The sequence below is a fragment of the Pristis pectinata genome, chromosome 15, assembly GCF_009764475.1.
Source record: "Pristis pectinata isolate sPriPec2 chromosome 15, sPriPec2.1.pri, whole genome shotgun sequence".
NCBI lineage: Eukaryota > Metazoa > Chordata > Chondrichthyes > Rhinopristiformes > Pristidae > Pristis > Pristis pectinata.
In genome coordinates this window covers 45,174,010-45,192,240 of record NC_067419.1, presented here as the reverse complement: position 1 = coordinate 45,192,240, position 18,231 = coordinate 45,174,010, and the positions used below count along the sequence as shown (strand labels likewise).

At 47.2% G+C, this 18,231-nt stretch overlaps 1 protein-coding gene and 1 long non-coding RNA gene across 4 annotated transcripts in view; one reads left to right on the top strand and one right to left on the bottom strand.

Annotated features, from left to right (window-relative positions):
* zdhhc17 (zinc finger DHHC-type palmitoyltransferase 17) overlaps nt 1-6,534 on the bottom strand; it is a 100,631-nt gene extending 94,097 nt beyond the window's left edge. Inside the window, exon 1 of one of the 2 annotated variants that reach the window (XM_052029909.1) lies at nt 5,727-6,534. In XM_052029909.1, the coding sequence (XP_051885869.1) occupies nt 5,727-5,792 (66 nt within the window). In that variant the 5' untranslated portion in view covers nt 5,793-6,534. The remainder of the gene's footprint in view (nt 1-5,726) is intronic. The other variant, XM_052029910.1, reaches the window with a different exon arrangement.
* A 5,784-nt stretch (nt 6,535-12,318) lies between these two features.
* Nucleotides 12,319-13,519, top strand: LOC127578199 (uncharacterized). 2 transcript variants are annotated; one of them, XR_007957490.1, is made up of 2 exons: nt 12,319-12,659; nt 13,012-13,519. It is a non-coding gene; the product is annotated as an uncharacterized LOC127578199 (long non-coding RNA). The 2 variants fall into 2 exon arrangements; XR_007957489.1 differs by having other exon boundaries at nt 12,319-12,754.
* Nucleotides 13,520-18,231: the final 4,712 nt, after the last annotated feature.

Here is an 18,231-nt window from a genome sequence, read left to right as displayed (position 1 = left end):
TCATGATTGGCACAGGCATCATGGGCCAAAGGGCCTGTCCCTGTGCTGTACTGTTCTATGTTCCATTATGCAATGGCCTGCTTTGAAAACTGTTCTGCCTTCAAAGCTGAAAAGAGAAAGAGAAGCAAAGAAAGGAAATAAAACCCTTGGTAGCAGACAGCTTTTCCCTGTGAAGAAATGTCCATATCTTTTCTGTGGTTCTAGGACCTGTGACATCTCAGGATCCAGAAATAAATCTGTGGCAGGGAGACCACTGACAAACAAATATTGAAATGCAAGAAATCCAGCAGTCATTTTCACACTGCAAGTTCCCACATAAAGTAATTAAATGGCCAATAATCTGTGTTAGATGTTTGTTGATAAATCAACGTTGACCAGGATACCCTTGCTCTTCTCTGAATAAGACACAAGCACCTGTAAAGTCAGACTGGCCATATGATGAAAGTTTTGATACTTTAATTCAAATCAGTGAGCGATAAGAATCCAATCCAGGAAGTTCCCTTACAATTGCAATACAATTTCTAGTCTTGTACTATAACTAAATTATTAAAAACAAAAAGAGATTAATTCGATGGACAGTTCAATTTTTTTTTTACCTAAAATGAAGCTTAGCTTTCCAGATGGGTTTGCAAGTAAATGCAGCACTAACACAGAGATCAATTATTTGGTCTAGGCCAAGCATTGTGCTTACAGTGACTTCAGCAAGCAGTTCTGGAAATCAGCAGAGAAGCATCCATCAAGTGAAGTCTTATGTTTGCTTGGCAGATGAAGAAAATAATAACAACAGCTTTTAAGTCCAATTCCTGAACCAAAGTATTGCCAGCTAAAATAATTTAATTCATTGTGCAAGTAAGGTTTGTTTGTTTCAGACAACTCTCAAAGAGATACCTTGAGTAAGAGATTTCCAAGCAGATCCAGAGACTGAATAACAATGTTTCCAAGATAGCCCTTCAATGTCATATTCAGATGGCAACAGAGAGACAATCAACTTATAACCATGGGTAAGGGTCTGTTATGACTGCTTTGACTTCATATTGCTGATGGCCACAATTTCAATTTTATTTCAGTTTCTCCTTCAATTGGGCAGTTCTGCACTAAAGTTTGTCACGTTGCCAGCAATTACAATCCACTCACAATTGAAATAAACAAAATGATTTAAGGATAATTATCTATAGCTGATCGCTCCATTTTCTACCACTTCCAGATCCTACACCACTCCAATTTGCCCTGATTCAAACAATGAGGGTTCCTTTTACCTCAAGCAACTTAATTCTAGTTATACAAACGCCTCATCTGAAAGGTTGAGCATGATTTAGCCAAAGCCATTCGCAGGAGCTCCTCCACTGAGCTTCTACAGAGCACGTTACAAGAACTGTTGTTATCCCTAGTGTGGTTTGGGGAAAGACGACAACGACTCCTGTCCACCATTGTAAATGTATGTGTAACTTCAAACTCTGGTAACAGGTTGAGGGATAAACTCCCAAAGGTGGAATGCTGATCTTAAAATAATAGTCAATTGAGAGGTACTGGAGAGTTACTGATGCTCGTGGAGTCAGTCTGTTCAGAAGACGAGACAGAGCCGGCAGAGAAGCAGCCAAAGGGAAAAAGGAATAGGGTCAACCATTTCACAGTTCTTCCAGCAGGAAAGATTCATTATGCAGCTTCTGCCATACACAGGATCCACCCACACTCACACGTGGACTGTACAAATTGGAACATCCATCATTTCTTAAGAATAACTTGTAGGCCATAGATATGGAACTGAAAACCCCAGTAATCCACCTCACAATAAGGAAACACATGGATCAAGGCTAAATAAATATCCAGAATATACAATCTGCAAGAGCGTGAAGGTGGAATGTTGTTTCTCAGACTGGAGGACCATAACTAGTGGTGTGCCATCGGGATCAATGCTGGGAGCTTTGCTGTTCATTATTTATACAGATGATTTGAATGGTTAGTAAGTTTGCAGGTGATACTAAAATATATAGTGTTGTAGGCAGTGAAGAAAGTTATCAAAAATTACAGGGGGGTGTTGATCAGCTAGGCAGCTGGGCTGAGGATTGGCAAATGGCATTCAATCCAGATAAGTGCAAGGCGTTGCAGTTTGGGAAATCAAACCGGGGTAAGACATATATAGTGAATGGTAGTGCCCTGGGGAACGTTGTGGAACAGAGGGACTTAGGAGTACAGGTACATAGTTCACTGAAAGTGGTGTCATAGGTAGACAGAGTGCTGAAGAAGGCATTTGGCATGCTGGATTTCATTAGTCAGGACATTGAGAATAGAAGTTGGGATGTTATGTTACAGTTGTACAAGACATTGGTGAGGCAGCACTTGGAGTATTGTGTACAGCTTTGGTCACCATGTTATAGGAAGGACATCATTAAGCTGGAAAGAGTGCAGAGAAAATTTACAACAATGTTGCCAGGCCTGAGTTATAGGGAGAGGTTGAGAAGGTGAGGACTTTATTCCTTGGAGCATAGGAGATTACAGGGTGACCTTATAGAGGTGAATAAATTCATAAGGGGCATAGTTGGGTGAATGCACAGTCTCTTTCCCAGGGAAAGGGAACCAAAAACTAGGAAGCATAGGTTTAAGGTGAGAGGGGAATGATTTAAAAGGGACCTGACGGGCAACTTCTTTATGTAGAGGGTGGTGCGTGTATAGAATGAGCTGCCAGAGAAAGTGATTAAGGCAGGTAGAACAACATTGTATATGGATAGGATATGGGCCAAGTGGGCTTAGATGAGCACCTTGGTCAACATGGACGAGTTGGGCTGAAGGGCCTGTTTCCCTGCTGTATGACTCCCCAGGACCCTGCCATTTACTGTGCAAGTCCTGGCCTGGTTTAACTTCCCAAAATGCATTACCTCACACTTATCCAAGTTGAATTCCATCTGCCACTCACTCGCCCACTTTCTCAGTTGACCTACATCCTGTTGTAAATTTAAACCACCTTCTTCACTGTCACTATACCACCAATTTTGGTGTCATCTGCAAACTTACTAATCATGCCACCTATATTCTCTCCCAAATCATTAACGTACATGATGAACAATTAAGGACCTTTATCACACTGGAAGAATCCCAGAACATTGAGCTGCCAGTCCCTCAACCACATTTCTGTAAAGGCCATAATATCACAATCCCATGTGCAGATCCATGCCCTGAGTTCATCTACTTTAACTGTCAGGCTTCTTGCATTAAAATTAACACAGTTTAGCCTATTAGAGCTTTCTTGCTCTCTGTCCTGCCCGGCCTGCCGACTGGACTTGCACGGCTTAACTTCTACACCTGTGGAGTGACCACCTCCCTGAAGCTCCTCTGATACTCTCAGCATCACAGATGCTCATCAGTGAGTCCAACTGCAGCTTCAACCACTCTGGGGTTAGTCAGGAACTGCAGTTGGGCACACTCAGTCACCAGGGACACTGGAAGTTTCCCTGCTTCTGCAGGAGCAGCACGTGACTTCCCTGACTGCCATCTCTAAACTTACTAAGTAAAAGATCTTACCTTAGTCGTCAAGCTTTCTTATTTTAACGTAACAGCTGGGAACTATCTTGAAACTATATTGCCACTCCTTTGTTGTCACTGCATCAAAATTCAAGAACTCCTGACCAACAGCACCACAGGAGTACTTCCACCAGAATGACTGCAGTGCTCTAAGGTGGCTCAACAGCACCTTCTCAGGTAAGGATGGCTTAAAAAAATGTTGGCTCTGTCAATGACACCCACATCCAATATAAAAGTTAAAAAATGCTTTGCACACTGATCGATTCCCCAAGGAATGTTATCACTGGGAATTACGCTAACTCTGCATTACATCACTGGTATCTTACATCATCTTCAAAGTACACAAAATTAAGCTGACTAAAAGCCAAGAATTAAATACCAGCTTGAACTGTCCCATAGGAATAGCACAACAGCTTATTAGTCTGACTGAATCGTGCTACTATTTTTACAACACATTCGCCACATAACATTTGAAATTCAATCTCAGGATAGCCAAACAGCAATTTTATCACCGATTTCAAATTTTCTTTTTGTAAAGTTAGTAATACGGCATGAGACACAAAAAAAACTAACTTATTAACTTCCCTGCATTAAAAAAAGAGAAATAAACAGTTGAACATCATCTATCATTGGAATTTCTATTCATCCTATTCTGTCAAAACCTAAATACCTTAAACACCTTTACTCTCAGCTTTGGAATCCTTTAACCTATTTATTTGCAAATGGAGAGTACAACTTATGAACACTGCTAAGTACATCTCATCCCATGTTGTGAAGAAATTAAAACCATTGAAAAACAATTTCCTCTGGAAAGAATGCAGAGCAGAGATCATTCAGGAGTGATGACAGGCTGAATGGGGTGTCAGGAAGCACTTCTTTACACATCCAGTAGTGAAAATCTGGAACTCTTTTAAAGCTATTGAGACTATGGATCCATTGAAAAGTTAGATTTATTTTTAATGGCATTGAGAGGTAATTCGGTTAAGTTGCAAATCTGGTGAAAAGAACTGCCAACTGTTGAGGTGCACCATGTAAAATGCTACCTTGAAGTAATATACAACAGATCAGAACATAAACCATTCACCTCCAAACCCTCCAGTGAATGGGGGAGGCAGATGAAAGATTGGGACAGCAAGAGAGAAAAGGCGTTGGGAGGATGTTGGGGGATGGGGTGGGGGAGGATGTTGGGGGATGGGGTGGGGGAGGATGTTGGGGGGGTTGGGGGGGAGGACAGACGGGGGGCGGGGGAGGACGGACGGACGGGGGTTGGGGAGGAAAGATGGACGGGGGAAGGACGGACGGGGGGCGAGGGGGGGAAGGACGGACGGGGGGGGCGAGGTGGGGGAAGGACGGACGGGGGGCGAGGGGGGGAAGGACGGACGGGGGGCGAGGGGGGGAAGGACGGACGGGGGGCGAGGGGGGGAAGGACGGACGGGGGGCGAGGGGGGGAAGGACGGACGGGGGGCGAGGGGGGGAAGGACGGACGGGGGCGAGGACGGACGGGGGGGGCGAAGGGGGGGAGGACGGACGGGGGGGCGAAGGGGGGGAGGACGGACGGGGGGGCGATGGGGGGGGGGTGGACGGACGGGGGGGCGAAGGGGGGGAGGACGGACGGGGGGGCGAAGGGGGGGAGGACGGACGGGGGGGCGAAGGGGGGGAGGACGGACGGGGGGGCGAAGGGGGGGAGGACGGACGGGGGGGCGAAGGGGGGGGAGGACGGATGGGGGGCGAAGGGGGGGAGGACGGACGGGGGGGCGAGGGGGGGAGGACGGACGGGGGGGCGAGGGCGGGGAGGACGGACGGGGGGGTGGGTGGGGGGGATGGACAGGGAGATGGAGGGGGTGGGGGGTTGGATAGAGGGGGAGATGGAGGGGGTGGGGGGGAGATGGAGGGAGTTGGATGGAGGGGGAGATGGAGGGGGTGGGGGGAGATGGAGGGGGTGGGGAGGAAGGGAGGGGCGTCGGGGGGGGAGGATGGAGGCGGGGAGCCCAGCTCAGTCACTGCCCGGGGGGGGGGGGGACGCTCCCCGTCGGCCCTGCACCGGGACCCGAGGCTCCGAGGCCCGGACCCGGGGGTTGCCCCGGTAACGGGGGGGGGGGGTGTGGTGGGGGGGGAGGAGACCGGAGGCCGGGGACCGCCCCCTACCCCCCGGGGCCGGGCGGAGCCGCGGGGCAGGAGCCGGGACCCGGGCGGGACGCGCCCTCTCTCACCTCGGGGAGCAGCGCCGGGCCACCGCCCGCCTCCTTCTCCAACTCCTCCAGGTGACGCTCCGCCATCTTCAGGCGCCCCGCTGCATTCTGGGACAGCGGCGCCGCCGCCGCCGCCGCCGCCGCCGCACTCCAGGCGCGACCAGTCGATCCCGGTGAGCGGCTCGATCGACCCAGGCCGGCCAATCGATGTCCGGCAGGGCGATCGGTGGAGCTGCCTGGGCTGGTGGTCCCCCCCTGTCTGGAGGTGGTGTCCTTCTAGTAAGGAAAGGCAGGCCAGGACAGCTCACCAGCACTTCTCCCTCCTCAGCAGGCTAAAGAAATCTGGCATGTCCCCTTTGACCATCACCAATTTTTATTTGATGCACCATAGAAAGCATCCTATCCAGATGCATCATATCCTGCTACGGCAACTGCTCTGCCCGGGACCGCAAGAAACTACAGAGAGTTATGGACCCAGCCCAGCGCATCACGGACACCAGCCTCCCCTCCGTCTACACTTCTCGCTGCCTCGGTAAAGCAGCCAACATGATCAAAGACCCCACCCACCCCGGACATCAGATAAGACATCTTTATTAGTCACATGTACATCGAAACACGCGGTGAAATGCATCTTTTTTGCGTAGAGTGCTCTGGGGGCGGCCCGCAAGTGTCGCCACGCTTCCGGCGCCGACACACCGTGCCCGCAACTTCCTAACCCGTATGTCTTTGGAATGTGGGAGGAAACCAGAGCACCCGGAGGAAACCCACACAAACTCCTTACAGACATTGGCCAGACTTTAACCTAGGTCGCTGGTGCTGTAAAGCGTTACGCTAACCGCTACACTACCGTGCCTGCCACATTCTCTCTTCTCCCCCCTCCCATCGGGCAGAAGATACAAAAGCCTGAAAGAACGTACCACCAGGCTCAAGGACAGCTTCTATCCCACTGTTATAAGACTATTGACCGGTCCCCTAGTACAATAAGATGGACTCTTGACTCTCTACCTCATTATGACCTTGCACCTTATTGTCTGCCTGCACTGCACCTTCTCTGTAACTGTAACACTTTATTCTGCATTCTGTTATTGTTTTACCTTGTACTACCTCGATGCACTGATGTAATGAATTGGTCTGTATGAACGGTACGCAAGATTGTTTTTTCACTGTCCTTCAGTACATGTGACAATAATAAATTTATTTACCAATTCGATAGAGATGTTGAAAGTCTTGCAGGTTTCACTGGAATAAGTGCACAGAATTGGAGAGGGTACAGAGGAAATTCACCAGGATAGAGGGAAACAACCCCCACAACCCATCTTCATCCCCCATCCACCCACTACCCAAACACATCACCCCCCAGCTCTCCCCCATCTGGTTCTATCTGCCCTTCACCTCTTGCCCCTTCCATTGGGCAGAAGATACAAAAGCTTGAGAACATGCACCAGCAGGCTCAAGGACAGCTTCTATCCCACTGTTATCAAACTCTTGAACGGACCTCTTGTTTGACAAAGATGAACTCTCAATCTACCACGTCATGGACCTTGCACCTTATTGTCTACCTGCACTGCACTTTCTCTCTAAGTGTAACACTATTTTCTGCATTCTGTTTTTTTCCCCTTGATGTAAATTTGTTTACTATTGTCACTTGTACTGAGGTACAGTGAAAAACTTGTCTTGCATACTGTTCATACAGATTGTCAAGAACCAGCAACAAAAGAAACACACGGAGTCATGATTCAGTGTTAAAAACTACTTTATTAATAACTACTTATGATAATAAGAAAAATAAAAGTAAAAATGTTAGAATGTTAGAAGTAAAAATGTTAAGCCTTGAACATTAACCCCAAAACTAAACTCTTCGTGTGTGTGTGTGGCAAAGTCCCAAACTCCAAGTCCAAGAATCTTAAAGTTCAGTTCCGCAAGCCATAAGGTGAAACATGAGCAAAGGCTCCTTCAACAACCACCGTTGTCTGAAGATAAAACGTAGATGTAGAGAACATAGAGAGAGTAATTACGAAATCCAAATGTTCCACAATGGAACCCAATCGATACCTCAGTGTTTACTCGGTAGTGACTTCCTCACCCCGAAAATCATCCGAATCGTTGCCGTCCACACAAATACCTGTTTCCTTCTACAGGTCAGCAACAAAGTGAACTCCACCAGATTACTTCCAATTTCCATACATGGATTGCAGTGACAGACACTGTTATTGTTTCTCATCCATCGACAGAGAAACTAGCAGGCTGGTGTCCCTCTCCCTTTTCTCTCTCTCTCTCCCTCTTCGACTTCGATTGACCTCTTCAACAATGTCATTACGTCCTTTATCTTTTGTTGACGTAAGCACGCCCCACACACACACACACACACACACACACACACACACACACACATCTATCTTAAAGGGACATTCACCGAGTCCGTAACAAGATCAATTCATTACACAGTGCATTGAGGTAGTACAAAGTAAAACAATAACAGAATGCAGAATAAAATGTTACAGTTACAGAGAAAGTGCAGTGCAGGCAGACAATAAGGTGCAAGGTCATAACGAGGTAGATTGTGAGGTCAAGAGTCAATCTTATACTCAGGAACCATACTTATGTATGGAACAACCTGTCTGATGGCATGCATACAAAAGCTTTTCAGTGTATCTTGGTACATATGACAATAATAAACCAATTACTAGAGAAATAAAGGACTGCAGATGCTGGAATCCAGATGAAAACCACTATGTTGCTGGAGGAACTCAGCAGGCCAGGCAGCATCCGTGGAGAAAAGCAGGTGGACAACGTTTCAGGTCAGGACCCTTCTTCAGGACTGAAGATAGGAAAAGAGGAAGCCCAATTTATAGGAGGGAAAAGCAGGGCAGTGATACATGGACAAAAGAGGGGAGGCGGGGTGGGCACAAGGTGGTGATAGGTAGATGCAGGTAAGAGATAGTGATGGGTGGGTGCGGGGGAGGAGGGGAGAGCAGATCCACTGGAGGATGGGTCAAAGGTAAGGAGAGAGAGGGAAAAAAAGAAGAGGCTAGGAAGGAGGAGGCCGAGGACCGACAAATCAGTGATGGAGTGGGAGGGGGAGTTGAAGTGACCGGCAACGGGGAGATGCAGATCGCGGTTACGGACAGAGCGCAGGTGTTCTGCGAAATGGTCACCTAGTCTGCGTTTGGTCTCACCAATGTAGAGGAGGCCACACTTGGAGCACCGAATGTAGTAGATGATATTAAGAGAGGTGCAGGTGAATTTCTGTCTCACCTGAAAGGACTGTTTGGTATTGGTATTGGTATTGGTTTATTATTGTCACTTGTACCGAGGTACAGTGAAAAGCTTGTCTTACAAACCGATCGTACAGGTCAATTCATTACACAGTGCAATTACATTGAGTTAGTACAGAGTTCATTGATGTAGTACAGGTAAAAACAATAATAGTACAGAGTAAAGTGTCACAGCTACAGAGAAAGTGCAGTGCAATAAGGTGCAAGGTCACAACAAGGTAGATCATGAGGTCAGAGTCCGTCTCATCGTATAAGGGAACCGTTCAATAGTCTTATCACAGTGGGGTAGAAGCTGTCCTTAAGCCTGATGGTACGTGCCCTCAGGCTCCTGTATCTTCTACCCGATGGAAGAGGAGAGAAAAGAGAATGTCCCGGATGGGTGGGGGTGGTGTACGGGCAGGTGTTGCACCTATGGCGGGGGCAGTGGAAAGTTCCCGGGGTGGGAGTGGGATGGGTGGGGGGGGGGGTGGGGAGGAAGAGTGAACAAGGGAGTCATGGAGAGAGTGGTCCCTGCGAAAGGCAGACAGGGGTGGGGAGGGGTAGATATGCTTGGTGGTGGGGTCCTGTTGGAGATGGCGGAAGTGACGGAGAATGATGTGTTGGATACATAGGCTGGTGGGTGACATGGGGGACCCTATCCCTGTTGGGTCTGGGAGGGGTGTGGATGAGAGCGGAGGTGCGGGAAACGGCAGAGATACGGGTGCGAGCTCTCTCGACCACAGTCGGGGGGAAGCCCCGGTTAGAAAAGAAGTTGGACATCTCGGATGTCCTGGAGTGGAAAGCCTCATCACGGGAGCAGGTGCGGCAGAGGCAGAGAAATTGAGAAAAAGGGATCGCGTCCTTGCAAGAGACAGGGTGGGAGGAGCTGTAATTGGGTTAGCTGTGGGCGTCAGTGGGTTTGTAAAATTACCACTTATCTTAATGGTCCCCATTGTCACCTTCCTTACTCATCAGATTCCAGCACTGCCAGCCCTTTGTGTCCCTGCTTATCACCCTCCGAGCTGTCTCTGCCTTCACCATTCCTGACCCTTTCTGGATCCATCTTTGCCAGTTGTTTTGGAGACACCAGAGACTGGAGATGCTGGAATCTGGAGCAACACACAAGTGCTGGAGGAACTCAGCGGGTCAGGCAGCATCTGTGGAGGGAAGTGGACAGTCGACGTTTCAAGTCGAGACACTTCATCTGGACTGGCAAGAAAGAGGGGAGATATGCAGCATAAAAAAGAGGAGGGTAGTGGTTTCTGGGAAAGGAGGACATCTTGGACGTCCTGGAGTGAGAAGCCACATCATGAGAACAGATGTGGCAGAGACAGAGGAACTGAGAAGAGTGACAGGCCAGGAAGAGGTGTAGTCGAGGTATCTGTGGGCTTGTAGAAGATGTCAGTGGATAATCTTGTCTCCTGAAATGGAGACAAAGAGATCAAGAAAGGGGAGAGAGGTATCGGAGATGGGCTGAGTGAATTTCAGGGCAGGGTGGAAGTTGGTAGCAAAGTTGATAAAATCGACGAGGTTCGCTTGGGTGCAGGAGCAGGAGTTGGGGAGTGGTGCCAGTGTTGGTTTGGAACAGGGATTACTTCACGGAGCCAGTGAAAACACAGGCATCACTGTTTTCTGTTTTCATTTCTTATTTTAATCCCTCGTCCCTGGTATTCTCCATGCCTTCTGCTGATTAATTGATACCTTATCTTATCTTATTTCTTTTTCAATCTTTTTATTAATTTTCAAATTAATACAGTTTAATACATATAACATCGGCGATTATACACGTGATACAAAGAGATCGGGAGGACAATCATGACGTATATAATCATAAAGAATAAAAAATATATCCTAGGCCCCACGGTCTCATAGTAAACGAATATATTACTTATCTTATTTCTGTGGTACCACCACTTATAGAGTCATAGAGCACTACAGCACAGAAACAGGCCCTTTGGCCCATCGAGTCTATACCACCTGATCTTCTTCCTAGTCCCATCTTCATGCACCCGGACCATATCCCTCTAAATCCCCATCCATGTACGTATCCAAACCTCTCTTGTTACAATTGAACCTGCATCCGCCACTTCCGCTGGATCTCTCCTCATAGGCTAACCCCCTCATCTTGGGAATCAACCTATTGAACCTCCACTGCATCACCTCCAAAGCCAGTATATCCTTCCTCAAGTAAGGAGACCAGAACTGCATGCAGTACTCCAGGTGCGGCCTCACCAGTACCCTGTACAGTTGTAGCATAACCTCCTTGCTCTTAAATTCAATCCCTCCAGCAATGAAGGCCAACTTTCCATTTGTCTTCTTGATAACCTGTTGCACCTGCAAACCAACCTATTGCGATTCACGCACAAGCACTCCCAAGTCCCTCTGCACAACAGCATGTTGCAATCTTTCACCATTTAAATAATGATCTGATCTATTTTTCCTTCCAAAGTGGATGACCTCACATTTACTGGCAGTGTACTCCATCTGCCAGACCCTTGCCCACTCACTTAACCTGTCTATATCTCTCTGCGGACTCTCCGCATCCTCTGCACAATTTGCTTTTCCGCTCAATTTCGTGTCAACAGCAAACTTAGATACTCTACACTCTGTCCCCACTTCCAAATCGTTAATGTATATTGTGAACAGAGCAGTCTCCTCTGTTGTTCTATAGTTACAACATTTAAAAGTCATTTAGACAGGGACCTGGACAGGGAATGGTGAAGAGGGATATGGGCCAAACACAGGCAAACGGGACTAGCTCAGGAAGACAACTAGGTTGGCATTGACAAGCTGGGCTGAAGGGCCTGTTTCTATGCTGTATAACTCTATGAGTCTATCCAGAAAGAGTCAGGTAAATCCAGGTAAACTCACAGTGGGGAATAGTGACTTCTTGGCACTACAGTGCAGCAGAGAGATAAAGGGTGATGATCATGTAGCAGAGAGATAAAGGGAGACTCGACAGGGTTGGTACCAGGCAGTGAAAGTCTGCAATGGGCTCAATCAGCCCGAGCCACAAACTGTAGGTGAAAGTGAACTATAGTAAACTCATGCCTGGTGACCAGCTAACAACAACTCCAGGGTGGAAGCTTGCCATTGTACATACGAGGTAAAAGCAGAACAGCTCACATAGCACATAGACACTGAAGCTTGACTCTGCAAAAGGCTTACTTCCTTCTATGTATACACAACTCATGGGGGGAAGTAGATAAGAAATAGTGTAAGAATAATGAAAACTCTGCATCAGGGAGCACTCATTCCAGGATGAGTGACTCCCCTGTTGACGTCAGCTTGTAATAAAGAGAAAGTTTGTTCTGAAGGTTGTTACAAGCCAGGTTGCTTCTTGGTGAATGTCCCTTTAAGGCACCTGGACAGTAGAGTAGTGTGTGTGTGTGTGTGTGTGTGTGTGTGTGTGTGTGTGTGTGTGTGTGTGTGTGTGTGTGTGTGTGTGTGTGTGTGTGTGTGTGTGTGTGTGTGTGTGTGGTGTTATCTACAAGATGGCAAAACTATAATTGGAGCTGGACTGGCTGTTTGTACAGAGAGTCGGAGAGAGAAAGAGAGAGAGACAGAGACAGAGACTGACTGCTGGTCTCTGTATCGATGGATGAAGAACAATAGTTGTATCTTTCACTACAATCCACGTATGGATTTTTGGAACAATCAAGTGAAGTCCACTTTGTCGTTAACCTGTACTGGAAAACAGGTATTTTTGTGGGCGGCCAAAAAATACCGCCGCCCACAGATACTTCTAGTGGCAGATACTTCGGAACAAAGCAGTGGGGATCTTCAGTGATTGAGGTGTCTTATGGGTTCCATCATGGAACATGTGGATTTTGTAATTTCTCTCTACATTCTCTCTACATTTTCTCTTCAGTCAGCGGTGGTTTTTGCAAAAGCCTTTGCTCGCATTTCACCTTATGACTCACTGAACTGAACTTTGAGAACTATTCCTAGACCTGGGGTTTGGGGATTTGCCGCACACACACTTCGAGTTTAGTTTGGGGGATTATGTTTGTTATCTAACATTTTTTTATTTTTCTTATTATTACAAGTAGTTATTAATCTTCTCCGTGGATTGTCACCTGGTCGTGGTGGAGAAGCTTGTGTGGTCCTGAGATCCCTAGAGCGATGCCGTCTGGAGCTATGCTCCTGGTAGGGTCACCCATGGCAGTAAGGTCGATGGTGAGGTTCCTGACAAAGAACAATCCAACCAAGACCTCAACGGTGGAACAGGCGGATGAAGTTACTTCAAACTCAACGGCTGTGAAGGCGGATGAAGGCTGCAACAAATCCATCAGCTCCAATCGTCGTGGTTTCCATGCCATTGGAATCAGTTGGTTGATTTGTGAAGTATCGTGTGCTTTTTGTAGTGCAACATCAAGTACACGTTAAACAAATACACGCACAGGCGTCTTCGCTCTGTGGGCTACTTAGAGCCAAGATTGGACTCAAGCCACTTGAGAGCCCATAAATAGATCAACGGAACGAAGACCATCATCCTCGACCTCGAGGGTTAGCCACGACGGCGACGAGGAGTTATTAATAAAATAGTTTCTAACACTTACATGTGACTCGGTGTGTTTCTATTGTTGCTGGTACATAACAAGATAAACCCCAGACTCCGTGTGAATTCTTTCCGTCTACAACCAGGTGAAGGTGAGGGCCGGGTGGAAACTGGCTGCGAAGGCAATTAAACATCCGAGTTCGGCATGAGCGTGTGAAGCAGCACCGATGCGGCCGTTGATGCACCGGAGAAAGGGCCGGGAGACTGGGCCTGAGCAGGACTGAAACAAGGACAGCTCCATGTATCCCAGCTGTAGCTTGGGCTCCCAGGAGTGCCCACAGCAAAGGGGTAGTGCACGCTGTACACCATGGGGTACGTGATAACCATTCAAATCTCCACACTGGGTTTGGATCTCACCTGGATAAGGCCCAATACTTATCTCCTCACCTTTGGACAAACTCTGACCCACTTTTAACAATTGCCCCCACCCCCAAGTTCTCCTGATTGGTCAGGATTTGATCCTGCTCTACCTCTGACTCGGGCAACCCCGATCAACCTGACCCTGACTTCCCAGTAGGCCCCAACCTATGATTCGTTAACACCTAATTAGTATTTGGCCCTGACTTCACCCATCCAAGTTTACCAACCAACTCAATAGACAATCTCCCCTCACTCGCCTCCACACCAGGCACCACTTGCTGACCCGACATCACGTCAACCCTACAATCCAGATCTCAATGAGACCCTTGGACACCAGCTCAGCACCAGGTAACATCACTCTCTCTACCTCAGGACCCATATCCAAATTGGACATGGGAGTTTCCCCTTTGTCCAAGCCCAGGACAAGATCCACTGTCCTGCCTTTGAGGTGCCAAGGTGGCACAGCAGGCAATGTCACTGCCTCACAGCTCCAGGGATCCAGGTTCAATCCTGACCTCGAGTGCTGTCTGTGTGGAGTTTGCACGTTCTCCCTGAGACCAGGTGGGTTTCCTCCGGGTGCTCCGGTTTCCTCCCACATACCAGAGACGTGAAGGCTGGTAGATTAATTGGCCGCTGTAAGTTACCCCAGGTGTAGGTGGATGGGAGGAAAATCAGAGGGAAGTTGATAGGCAGTGAGGAAGAGTAGATGATGGGGAGATAAGGAGTGCATTGGGGTTAATGGGATTACTCTGAGAGCCATCATAAACTCGATGGGACAAAAGGCCTCCTTTATTGTGAGAAATATGAAATTTCTAGAAGAAATCTCCTAAAAATATCTTATTAATGAGCAAGCTAGGAGAACTAGAAACAGAGTAACCTCAGGAAGCACAAATACCTGACTGGCTGGCAATGGAAGGAACACCGAGAAAATAGGAGCAGGAATAGGCCACTCGACCCCTCAAGACTGCCCCACCATTCAACATGATCAGGGCCGATCTGCCCCAGGCCTCATTTCCTCTTCTGTGCCAGTTCCCCCATCGCCTTAACTTCTACGGTCTTTCAAAACTTTATCCAGCTCCTCTTTAAGTAGCTCCACAACATTGTAGGGTAGAGCATTCCAGAGATCAGCCTTCCCCTTCTCACCCTCTGTGGGAAGAAATTCCGACACAGTTCAGTTTTAAATGTCTGTCACCTAAGCCTTGCTCGTGGTTCTCCCTGTGACTCGAGAAATACAACAAAAAAGTCTTCTTATCCTTTTCAGAATGTTCCTTAGCATTATACAGCTGGCAAAGTATTTTTGAAGTGTGTTATGAGGGGACTGCCCACCATAAGCAGTGTGAAAAATGGCTAAGTAACTCTCCTTTGTAAAACAAAATTGACTGAGGGATAAAGATTGGCCAGAAAATTGGGGGAATGTCCTCCGACACTTCTTTAAGATCGTGCTGTGGAAGCTTTTGTATCTTCCTTCTAATCCTTCTCCCAATTATCAGAAGGACAGCTTCTATCCCACTGTGATAAGACTATTGAACGGTTCCGTAATACGATGAGATGGACTCTTGATCTCATAAACTACCTTGTTATGACCTTGCACCTTATTGTCTACCTGCAATGCTGTGACACTTTACTCTGTATTCTGTTATTTTTTACCCTGTACTACCTCAATGCACTGTGTAAGGAATTGATCTGTATGAACAGTACGCAAGACATGTTTTTCACTGTACCTCAGTACATGTGACAATAATTAACCAATACCAATACTAATCTGTGTGCCCTCCTCAACTCCTGCACACTGCCCAAATTCTGACGTCTCTGCTAAGAGAAATAGATCTTTCCATTCTTCCGTCCAATTCTATACAGCTCAATGTCTTTCAGATGAAGCTCTTAAACCAAGACTCTATCTGCCCTCTCATGGGGTAACTAAAATACCATGACTCTATTTTAAAGAACAACAGGGGAGCTCTTCACCTTGCTCCCAAAATACTTCCACCATATCCTCCTCAAAACGGTTCCTGATGAAGGGTCGCATAACTGAAGCCTTCACTCAGTTTCTCTCTCCACATTTGCTGCCTGACCTGCTGAGTGTTTGCAGCACGTTGTGTCTTTATTTCTCATTTCCAGCATCCGCATGTTTTTTCCTCCTCTTTATTTGTTCTTCACCCATTGCCTAAAGCCAGACAATTCAAGTTTATTGTCATGGGCAGACATACCCAGGGTATAAATGCCATGAAAATTAGCTTTTTGCAGCAGCACCGCAGTACATGACAAACATGTTAACATAAACTTAAATTAACATAAATTATACATAACTTACATGTCAAAATAAATATAACAACGTCAATGCAAATTGAGAGAGAGAAAAAGAAATGTAGTCTGAGGCAGTGTTGGGGTTTTTCAGGTGGGTTCAAGAACCTGACGGCAGTGGGGAAGAAGCTGGTGTAGGTCTTCAGGCTCCTGTACCTCCTGCTTGATGGCAGCATCGAGAAGAGGGCACGGCCCGGATGGTGGGGTCCCTGATGATGGATGTCGCCTTCCTGAGACATCGCCTCTTGTAGATGTCCTCGACAGTGGGGAGAGCTGTACCGGTGATGAAACTGGCTGAGTCCCACCACTCTGTAGCCTCTTGTGTTCCTGTGCAATGGAGTTTCCATACCAGGCCGTGATGCAACCGGTCATTCAATATAGTAATTGCCATGTTGCTGCCTGTGGGAGTTTGCTGTGTACAAATTGCTGTTGTACTTCCAACTTTACAAAAGTGGTCATCTTCAAAAATATCTTATTGTTCATTGCTTGTGAAGTGTTTGATTCCTAAAGTTGTGAAAGGTGCTATACTAAGATAAGATAAGATTTCTTTATTAGTCACATGCACATTGAAACACACAGTGAAATGCATCTTTTGTGTAGAATTTTCTGGGGGCAGCCTGCAAGTGTCGCCACGCTTCCGGCGCCAACATAGCATGCCCACAACTTCCTAACCTGTACGTCTTTGGAATGTGGGAGGAAACTGGAGCACCCGGAGGAAACCCACGCAGACACAGGGAGAACGTACAAGTTCCTCACAGGCAGCGGCGGGAAGTGAACCCAGGTCGCTGGCGCTGTAATAGCGTTACGCTGACTGCTACACTACCGTGCCGCCGTCTACACTATTTCCATGCTGTATCTCTCTGTCTGTGACGCTCCCCCTCTCTCTGTCTCTCTCCCTGTCTCTCTCAGCATGCATTGCCTTTCACACTGCAGCAATCTCGCCCCTCCGCTGCCCCCTGCTGTAATAAAGAGGATGTGTTTCAGTCCTGATAATTCTCTCAGCTCCCGGTTTCTCCACAGGCTATGTTCACAGTGCCATGCATGTCCCTGCTCCTGAAGTTTCTTCTTTTCCAGTGTCATCAACATCGTTGCAGGGAACATTCAATTTACATTGCAGTTCTATTTTTGTTAGAAATAACAGTAAAACAGAAACATGTTAATAATCCTGTTTAAGGAGCAGGAATCGCAGTTGAAACAATGCACACTCTACACGAAGATTCAGAGTCAGGTTTATTATCACTGACATAGGACATGAAATGTGTTGTTTTGCAGCAGCAGTACAGTGCAAAGACATAAAATTACTATAAGTTACAAAAATAAATAAATAGTGCAAATAAAAGGAATAATGATAGTGTTCATGGACCTTTCAGAAATCTGATGGCGGAGGGGAAGAAGCTGTTCCTGAATCGTTGAATGTGGGTCTTCAGGCTCCTGTACCTCCTCCTCGATGGTAGTAACGAGAAGAGGGCATGTCCCGGATGGTGGGGGTCCTTGATGATGGATGCCACCTTCTTGACACATCACTTCTTGAAGATGTCCTCAATGGTGGGAGGGTATTGGTATTGGTTTATTATTGTCACTTGTACTGAGGTACAGTGAAAAACTTGTCTTGCATATCGATCGTACAGGTGAATTCATTACAACAGTGCAGTTACACTGGGTTAGTACAGAGTGCATTGAGGTAGTACAGAGTGCATTGATGTAAATTTAAAAGTGTAGAACGATTGTGCCCGTGATGAAGCTGGCTGAGTCTACTACCCTCTGCAGCCTCTTGCAATCCTGTGCATTGGAGCCTCCATACCAGGTGGTGATGCAACCAGTTAGAATGCTCTCCACCACACATCTATAGAAATTTGCAAGAGTCTTCAGTGACATAACAAATCTTCTATTTCACTTTGGTTGCTGGCAATGTGGAACTTATTGCCCATCTCTGATTACCCCTGAAGTGTGTGGCTTACTGGGCCATTTTGGAGGGGTTAGAAACCTGCCTCATTGCATGGGTCTCTGCTCACATATAAGTCACAGACTTCCTTCACTGAAGGACATTGGT